The 10,117-nt window shown below is 29.2% G+C and overlaps 1 protein-coding gene across 1 annotated transcript; it reads right to left on the bottom strand.

Annotated features, from left to right (window-relative positions):
- LOC129286701 (putative F-box protein At3g10430) lies at positions 1-1,401 on the bottom strand. Its single transcript, XM_054922697.1, has one exon. It carries the CDS (start codon positions 1,347-1,349, stop codon positions 180-182), a length of 1,170 nt encoding a protein of 389 aa, XP_054778672.1. The 5' UTR covers positions 1,350-1,401; the 3' UTR covers positions 1-179.
- Positions 1,402-10,117: the final 8,716 nt, after the last annotated feature.

Below are 10,117 nucleotides of genomic sequence, written 5' to 3'. Positions count from 1 at the left end.
TTCAGATAAAGCTAGAAGCATATGTTATTGCATATCTGCATTCATCATTTTGATAAAAACTCTGAACCACACCAAGCCTTGTAGTTACAGAATGAACTAAAACCTTATAGGTCCATTTCCACCAAACATGCGAAAACAAAGTAAATATGAATTATAATAATCAACATTTAGGACCATTGCTATTCAGTGTGGATGTTGCCGACTGGTACAAGGCTTTCTGTATAATTGAAAATACCATAACCAAGGACAGATTTGCGGATATCAAACGTCTTAAATTCATTGGTTGTGAGATTGAACATAACAATTTTTCGTTCATCATTCTCTGCATCATCTTCAACTTGATCAATGGGTTCGAACAACATAGAAACATTGCATACAATTTCATTCCTCCAAATAGTCGTTGGAACTAACAAGCAACCTGAATAAGGGCTGCTAGTATATGTCTTAGTCCAACTCCATCTCTCTCTAGAGACACATGTACCCTCCTCCATCACCCACAAATGAATCAAGGACGATTTGAAGTCTCCACTCAAAGTGTGAGAGAGCAGAGCAAGCTTGTTTTCATATACAGTAAGATACCTGGGATATGGTGTATTTGTAATTGACAAGGGTGAAGAAGGCATTGGTATCAATGTAAACACTTCCATTGCTATGTCAAATGAGACAATCAAATCAAAATCATCTTCATCCTCCCCCACACCCAATCTTGACCCAATCCAAAAGATAGATCCATTAGAAGTGAAACCGTTAGAAGTAATCGCTACACCATCTAAGTTCCCAAATTCTACTTCCCTCCATGACCCTATGCTTAATGAATAGGCTTCTACTTGATTAACCAGACAATCATTCCCAGAAACACCAATTTTCACTATCTTGTAATCACCAACCCATGGACTGAACCCAAATCCTACATAGAATTCCTCGTATTCAAAAGAACTAACAGCTCTAGACACCCGCCTCACCTCCCTAGTCGCTGGATTCCATACAAAAAGGGAAAGAGATTTAGGAAAAGTAGCGACTCCCATGCAGACCAAGCCATTGCAGGAATCGATGGTCCAAACACACAACCACATAGAATCAATAAAAGGATCGTTCGGTACTTCAAGGACTTGCATCTCACGATCGAGCAAACATATTCGAAAAGGATCAGATTTGCCATAATCTTCTATAAGAAGAGAAGGGTTTTTATGAGAGGAGTGTTGGAGGTGTTGAGCGATGAAATATGGGTGTTTGAAGAGATTTTTCCAATTTTTGCAGACACATTGAAATCGGATTAGGGATTTTACCGGAAGACGTATAAGAATGTTGGTGATCATATCCGTGGGAAGAACTGGGTTGTCGCCATCCATTTCCTTCTGCGTTAGCTGTTTCTGACTTTCTGTAACTGGTGAAGTGGTGATCGTAGAAGACCATAGAATAAACCGACGGGTTTTTTAAATAAAATTATAAATCAATTTTCCCCACGTATGGTAACGAGGAGGTGGTTGGTCTCTACTCTGTTTTTTTCTACATTATCTCTCTACTGTAGATATAAATCATATAAATTAAATTTATATTTTTAAAAATTTTTAAATTTAATTTAACAGTTTAAATCTGTACTAATTTTTTGTCTTTTCTCTCCTTTGCAGGGGAGAAATCCAAGACTTAGGCTTGTCTTCACTAGGCTTCTCTCCATTTCCTCTCCACTACCTTAAAATAAAATTTAAATTGTCCAAATTTGATACAGATTAAATTTAGATGATTTAAATTTAAATTTTTTATTTTTTTTATTTTTATTTTTATTTTATATTTATAATTTTTGGATCCTGCAAATTTAAATCTGGATTATTTTGATTCATGATAGATTTATTAAAAATTTTAATTTTAATATAGAATAAAAATAAAAACTTTAAATTTAAACTATCCAGATTTAATCTATACCAAATTTGGATGGTCCAAATTTAGTTTGGGTAGTGAAGAGAAAATGGAAAGGAAGGATAGTGGAGACAAGTCAACTTCAAAAATTCAAATCCAACCAGGAGAGTTCAAATTTTTAAGCTTGAAAAAAAATCCATTAGTAAGCCCCGTTATTTTAAAATATAAAATGATAATTAGGCTTAAATCCATTGACCTTTTTAAGCTCTAAAATAAGAGCTTCAATCCTTTTACACTCTTTGTAATTTTTTAAATTTTAATATTAAAAAGAATTAAATACTATACTAATTCTAAAATCCTAACCTTATTTTACAAGGATAAAGAAAAAATATATATAAAAATCTTAATGTTTTGCCACTAACAAGGCTCTACAATGAGAAGAATAAAATTATATTGATACTTGATGACCATAAAAATCATCAAGATTTAGCTTATGATGCCAACAAAGTTTGAGTATTATCAATGTTATTTCTTGATTTTGTGATGTTGTTTATTTTTATTAGACTAAATTTGTTATTGTGTATATTGATTTAAATTTATTTTTTAAATTTAATGTTTATGTGTAATAACTTTTTTTTTTGAAATTTTAAATATATATTTTTTAAATTTTAAAATTAAAAAATAAAAAATATAGGGTCAAGGTTAGGCTGACCAAAACAAAGCTTTAAGTTATAATCAAGCTTAATAGGAGAATTTTGTTTAAATTTTGACTTAGCTTTAATTGACAACTCTATTTGCAACAGCATTAGGTTATATCATTATATATAAATATAATGATAAGGTATTAAGCCACGTGTTCATGCCATGTGTTCCCTTTTTGTAATTATATCAAGTATTAATAAATGTGCTTAGATATAATTTCATTATAAGTTTCAAGTTTGATTAATTTTAATATCATCTATAAATCTATTGTGCAGATAGTGCGTGAAAATTACTTGTAATGGCCCTCATATATTTTCATCACTAATAATAGCTTGTCTTTCATTTGGTTTGCAGCAAGTTTACTTAATATTTCATTTTACTATATCATAGTTATATGGGTTTTGTATTAATCATGCTATCAACCTATTGAGATAAGAGTGGCAAACACACATTTCAAGTAATTCATCTTAAAAAAAATACTTGATCAAAACTTATCAAATAAATCAAATGGTATTACATAGGTATTTCAAGATGTTGAGTTTTTGTGACTATAATATTACATAAAGTAGTGTCAGTTTCATTTATATTATATATATATATATATATTATTTACTAACTTATGCTTATGCTTACTTTTCATAAGTGATTAAACTTTGATAGTTGTTTGCAAGTTATTTAGGAGATATTATAGTATAGGTTTCAACAAGTGAAGAACACGAGAAAGCTTCAAAATTTGGTGTCTAAAGTGATAAATTGATGGCTCAATTTTTATTTATGTATATATTAATATTAAATAGCATCCTTATTCTAGTTTTTTATTGGTTGTTTTAATTGGATTTTTATTTGGAACTTTTTTATTGATAGTTTTAAATTCAAAATTTCCTCCCACACTAACTAAGGTAGCATCATCATCATCATCATATAAAATTAGGATTAGCTTTAATGTACTTTCTAAGATTATGTGCTTCAAAATATTTTCTCCAAAATTCTATATTTTGGAATCAGGTTTCAAATCTTGGTTAAGTTGAATTGATATTTTATAATTTATACATATAAGTTAAATAAGTAGTTATAATATGTGTATTTCTAATATAAATATTATTTTTATCTGCCTTCAACTAAATTTAAAATTAAATCATTGAAGTTCAAATACACTTATTTGAAAATATTGTTATTTTTATAAGGGAAAATTAATTCCCCAACGCTTATAATTTCACCTAGTTCTTACATAGGTCCTTAGGCTATGTTTGCCCCGCAGCAATAAGCAGTTGGGTTTAGAATGGCATTGGGCATGGCCTAATTTAATATATTTGGTATAGGGTATTGAGCCTCCTTGAATTTGATTAAACCCACTTAGATCGGATTACTCAAAGTCACCTGCTCTTGATATTGAAAAATCAAACCTGATTTACAAAATTTTTATGACAAAACTGTTCATGGTTTATAAAATTTTGGACAAGAAAGCCCTTGTGATATTTGCCCTAGATGCCTCATCACCATCGCACACCTCAAAGCACCATCTTCACTATCACACCGCAAGAGACTTCCTCTATCAATCTCCCTTGTCGCTCCATCTATATCTATAGTCGCTCGTCAAGTATTGTCATTCCATCCATCTCCTTCACTTCTAGGTTTTACTTTTATTCATCTTCTTTGCTCCATAGTACAGTCACTTCTGGTTTTGATTGTTTCAGCTTCAGGAAACCCAAAACCAGAACCCCCTTCTGGCAGCTTGATAGCGAAAATGGGAGCTAGAATCTCTCTACTTTGTTGTCACAAAAGTTTGGCTAGCAAGAAGAAAGCAGAACAATTGAACGGCTGTCGCAGAAGTTTTCTGATTTGTCTGTCGCATTTAGGGTTTCTTGTTTGCTTTTATTATTTTTAAAAAAAGATTATTGTCTTTTCATAAGTTATATTTAATTGAAAATAAAAATGAGAGAAAGTATTCCTTGCGAATATTCCTACATATCAGACATAATTTTAAAACGTTATTTCCATCCCTAATCCCACTCCAATTTTAATATCAATCTCTCAAAATGAGACTCACGCCTATAGTTTTTTTTATTTTCTTCATTTGTCCTCCCGTTCAAAATCATTCACCATGGACCAATGCCGCTTGACCATCGCTAGAGAAGACTGGAGGCGGCCCCGTAGCTGTATTAATGTGACAAGGAGGACTCTGATGAAATGGCACTAACTTGAAAATCAGACAAAAGATGATAAAAAGCCTTATACATCGATCATGTTGGCACATCGTCTTCTCAATTTTATTAGACAAAAGTGAAGGAGATGGATGGAATGACAATAATTAGTATCTATGACTAAAAGTTCCAATTCCATTACACATTATAAACAAAGCGTCCAAAATCAAACCCATTACAACCAAAAACAATAGGAGGCAATTCTATAAACTAAATTTTTCAGGGATTAGCAATATTTTGAAGATAATCTTTTAGAAGTCAAACTTTTCCCCAAGACCCAAAAAAAAAAAAAAAAAAACACACACAACACACACCAAATTTTTTATTATAAAAAGGGCATGGAGAAAAACATGAAAATGAAGGTTGGTTTAAACTTGCTCCTTGCTTTAAATCCATTGAGTCTAACATCATAACAGAGGGTATTTGCAAAAGCTTCATTGGTATCTCCCCATTAATGAAGGCAAAAACCTCATTTCAAACCCAGAATACGCACAAGCGTTCAAACTGATATCAGGAAACATTATTAATTGATCACATTTCTGCAACAAAAAATCCTCCATTATTACACAAGCTGATGGAAACCAAAAATAATTTCCATCGTTGATTTAAATTATTTTTTAAATATTTTAAATATTACATTTGTGAAAATAAAAATTATAAAAATTATTATTAACTTGAGTGTTTTAAATATATCTACATAATCAATTATAAAATAATAAACAATGTTTATATTAAATTTGATCGTTTAATTTATATCTAAATTGTGGCAAATTAGATCTGGATGGTCGATTTATAAAAGATATAAAAAATTTATATTAAATTGAATCATCTAGATTAAATTCATACCGATAAGATTGATTATCAAAATATTTATTGAAAAATTGATCTTTTTATGCATTTTTATTTTGATAAATATAAAATTAAAATTAAAATCTGGATTATCCAAATATTGCCAGAAGTGATATGTATGATAGTACTCATCATCATGTAACAGAGCAACAAAAGCAATCTAATTTAACATTAAATTTTTTTATAATTTTTATTTTCACAAATATAATATTTAAAATATTTAAAAATTAATTTAAAATTAATGACAAATATTATTTTAAGACAAATGAAGGGCCAAGATTCATCCCTTGGGGATGTTGATGAGCAAGGAATGTGGATCCCTCATTTTTACTTGGGAAAACATTAGTGCTTACAATTTTGTTTAATTTTAAATTAAATCCTATAATTTATTTATTTTAATTAAGCCTTATAATTTAATTAACTGAAAATTTTAATTTCTGAAAATTAAAATCCTTACATATTTCTTTTAAAAAAATAAAATTAAGAATCTTTTATATTTTTATTAAATAATTATATGACTTTAGAATTAATTACATAATTTTTATATCTCAAAATTTATATAATCAAGTTGTCTTTTAAATATTTGTTATACATGTAGAATTTTAATAAATACATAAACAGTGGATTACATTAAATTTTATTTTTTATTTTAGCTAAAGGTATTAAATTAAGCTGCAAACTCCAAGAGTATTTGTTTTGTAAAATTTAATAATTTATTATTAATTTTAACTTTTAAGAGTCAATATATATAATAGATAAAACTATAAGGGTTTGATTAAAATAAAATAAACTGCAAAAACCTAATTTAAAATTGAGTGAAATTGTAAGAACCTTCAAATACATTTTTTCTTTTTATTTTCAAAAACTATTTTATAAATTAATTTTTAAAAATTATTTTTCAAACAAAACAAATAAAATATATTTGATCATGTTAATTTGAAAATAATTTTGAAGTTAAAAAATTGGCTAATAGTGATGGTTGCCCATGATTAATAATGATGGTCTATGATAATGATTGGACATAATTAGAAATAATTTATAATAATTAATTGTATGATGTAAAAAATGAATTTTTTTTTAAAATACTTCCATTTTTTTAAAAAAATTAGAACAGTTTAAAAAAGATAATTTAAAACACTTACATAAACAAATTATTTATTTTTTTTTAAAGAATAGAAGCTTTTTTTTAATTACTTAATTAAGTATAACTCAGGCACTCCTGCCAAAGTAGAGTTCGAAGAAGGTGGCATTTTCATATTAAAAAAAACCGAAATTAAAGGCCCCCTAAATTTTTAATTAACCATACCTTCAATAAGTATTTGAAGTTTTCAAAGTACTATAATTTAAATAAAACAAGTTAATAATATAGATCATTATATTAAAAATAAATAATGAACTATATTGTTTATTATAATAATAAGGATGCACAAGACAAGAATAAAAATGATAATGAAGAATTGAAGATAGCTCATTGATCTATGATGACAAATAACAAATGAGCACTCAAGTGTACGGGCATGTTGGACTAGCAAGGCATGATATATTTGTGAGAGCCGATTCTCTCAACTTCCCTCTTTCTATTTATATTTTTTATTGGACCAAATTTAAATGATTGAGATTTAATATATCCACAAAATATGACCGTGAACAGTATCATCACAAACCACTTTTTAATTACTTAAGAAAATAAATAAGTATATAATTTTCATGTGAAACTCATTAAAATAATTGATGATAAGAATTAGCATGTATGACAGACTTCCAAATTCCAATATACATCATAAACAAAGAGCCCAAAATCAAGAATTACTGTTTACCAAGGGCTTGGTTTCATCTGAGCCCTTGATTCCATCCCTAATTGATCTTTATTGTTGATTATAAATTTAATTTTTAGTATTTTTAATATTGTATTATTAAAATAAAAATTATAAAAATTTTAATGTTAAATATATATTTTACAAAGTATATCTAAATAATTAATTTATAAAATTATAAAAAAATTTAATATTAAATTGAGTTACTCAGATAACATGATGAATGTGCAATTGCATCAGAATAATAGGTACATTTCTTATCCGAATAAAAAGCCCCAAATAATCCACACAACAGCAACTAAAATACGTATCCATCTTTGAAAGAAAACTGGATAGCCTGGCATCATAGACAAGTCAAATAAAGCTATAAACATCTATTATTGCATATCCGCATTCATCATTCTTGATAAAATCACCGAAGGACATGAAGCCTTATGGTTATAGAATGAACTAACCTCTTATAGGTTCATTTCCTCCAAAGTTCTTAAACAAAGTAACTACATAATAATCAAGATTTTGGACCAAAGCTATTCAATGTGGATGTTGCCAACTGGTACAAGGCTTTCAGTATGCTTGAAAATACGAGAACCAAGGGAAAATTTACTGATATCAAGCGTCCTAACTTCATTAGTTGTGAGATTGAACATAGAAATTTTCCGTTCATCTACATAATACTCTGCTCCATCTTCAACTTGACGGAGCGCCACAACATTGCATACAATTTCATTCTTCCAGATAGTCTTTGGCATTAAACCCATGCCTAGATAAGGGTTGGTGGTATATTTCTTGGTCCAACTCCATCTCTCCCTATCTGTGCCACCCCCCTCCTCCATCACCCCCAAATGAACCAAACACGATTTGGAGTCTCCACTCAAAGAGGCAGAAAGCACAGAAAGCTTGTTCTCATATGCAGTAAGATGTGTAGAAAACGATGTAATTCGATCTGAAAAGGGTGAAGAAGGCGCTGGAATCAATGTAAACTCTTCCATTGCTATGTCAAATGAGACTATCAAATAAATATCATCTTCATCCTCCTCTACACCTAGCATTGACCCGATCCAAAAGATAGCTCCATTAAAAGCGAAACCATTAGAAGCAATAGCTACACCATCTAAGTTGTCAAATTCTACTTCCTTCTATGACCCTATGCTTAATGAATATACTTCTCTACTTGATCAACCAGATCATTTCCAGAAACAAAAATTTTCACTATCTTGTAAGCATTGACAGTTGGACTGAATCCAAATCCTAGACAGAAACCTCTACGTATATCAAAAGCTCCAGGCACCTGTCTCACCTGTCTAATCGCAGGATTCCACAATAAAAGGGAAACAGAAGGAGGATCATTACCGAGTCCAAGACAGATCAAGCCATTGCAGGAATCGATGGTCCAAACAAAGCACATAGAATCGATGAAAGGATCGTTCTGAACTTTAAGGAATCGCATCTCACGATCGAGCAAACATATGCGAAAAGGATCAGGATCTTCGAAAAGAAGAGTGAGGTTTCGATGAGAGTGGTTATGGAGGTGTTCTTACATGAAAGATTGGGTTTTGAAGAGATTTTTCCAATGTTTGCAGACACATTGAAATCGGATTAGGGATTTTACCGGAAGCCGTACGAGAATGTTGGTAATGATATCTTGGGGAAGAACTGGGCTGTCGCCATCCATTTCCATTTGCGTCAGTGCGCTCGACAGGGAAGAAATAATCTCTGAGTCAGGACTTAGGAGAGGGCGATGGAGCGATGACATTGCAAGGTAACTTGGGGCTGCCGAAGAAGAAAATAAAAGTAACGCACTGAAAAACCAAAGCGGTCATTCCTTTCCACTGATAGAAATTAGGAGCCAGGAGTGAGCGATTCAACCGGGTCGAACCCGGGGTCAACTCGGGATCCAACATAATAATTAAAATAATATAATTAAATTAAATTATATAAAAAATATTTTTATTTGACTAAAAATAATATATAAAAGATATTTTGTAAGCCATAACATTTTTTAAGATATGGGCCAAAAAATGTAGGATGAAATGCATAAAATATATAAGATTAAATAAAAATAAGTTTTATTTTTTCTACCCAATATTCATTTAAAAAATCATAATAATAAAAATAAGAAAAAAGCTAATGTAATAGAAAAAAATAATGATAATAATAATAAAATAAATAAGAAATTAATGAAATTAAAAGATAAGAAAAAAATAAAATATAATTGAAGATAAAAAATACTAGGATTAAATGGATTAATACATTGGAGAAAAAAAATATAGAAATAAAAGTCAGTAACCGAGGAATGAGAATCCAAAAAGTGAGTTGAAATATTGTGTTAATAATATTATTTTAAATGTTATTTAATTTAGTTAAGTGATGTTTAGACTCCAGGATATTAAGTATGCCTAGCTGAAAATTTCGAGTATAAATTTATACATCAACCTAATATAAAATAAAATGATGGAGTTTTAATAATCAATAAATAAATGGCTTTTCATAATAAAACCATTAAAAAGTAATATATATTTCTATCAATAAAGGATTGGTTATTTTTTCGGTTAATCCTGGCCAATAGAAAATAGTTTTAAAAAAAAAATCAAATAGTCCTTAATGCTTGCTTGGTTTATTCGCATTTTTTATTTTCAAAAAATATTTTATAAATCAATTTTAAATTCAAAACACAATAAAATAAAAATATGTTTTATG

This window comes from Prosopis cineraria, unplaced genomic scaffold, assembly GCF_029017545.1.
Source record: "Prosopis cineraria cultivar Desert tree isolate PC_DT_omini unplaced genomic scaffold, ASM2901754v1 PC11, whole genome shotgun sequence".
In the NCBI taxonomy this organism is placed as follows: domain Eukaryota; kingdom Viridiplantae; phylum Streptophyta; class Magnoliopsida; order Fabales; family Fabaceae; genus Prosopis; species Prosopis cineraria.
The sequence above is the reverse complement of the archived record's forward strand: the minus strand, read 5'-3'. Positions and strand labels throughout refer to the sequence as shown.

Excerpts from the sequence above, each read along its gene's own strand:
- LOC129286701 (XM_054922697.1), bottom strand. The coding sequence starts at position 1,349 with ATGGATGGCGACAACCCAGTTCTTCCCACGGATATGATCACCAACATT.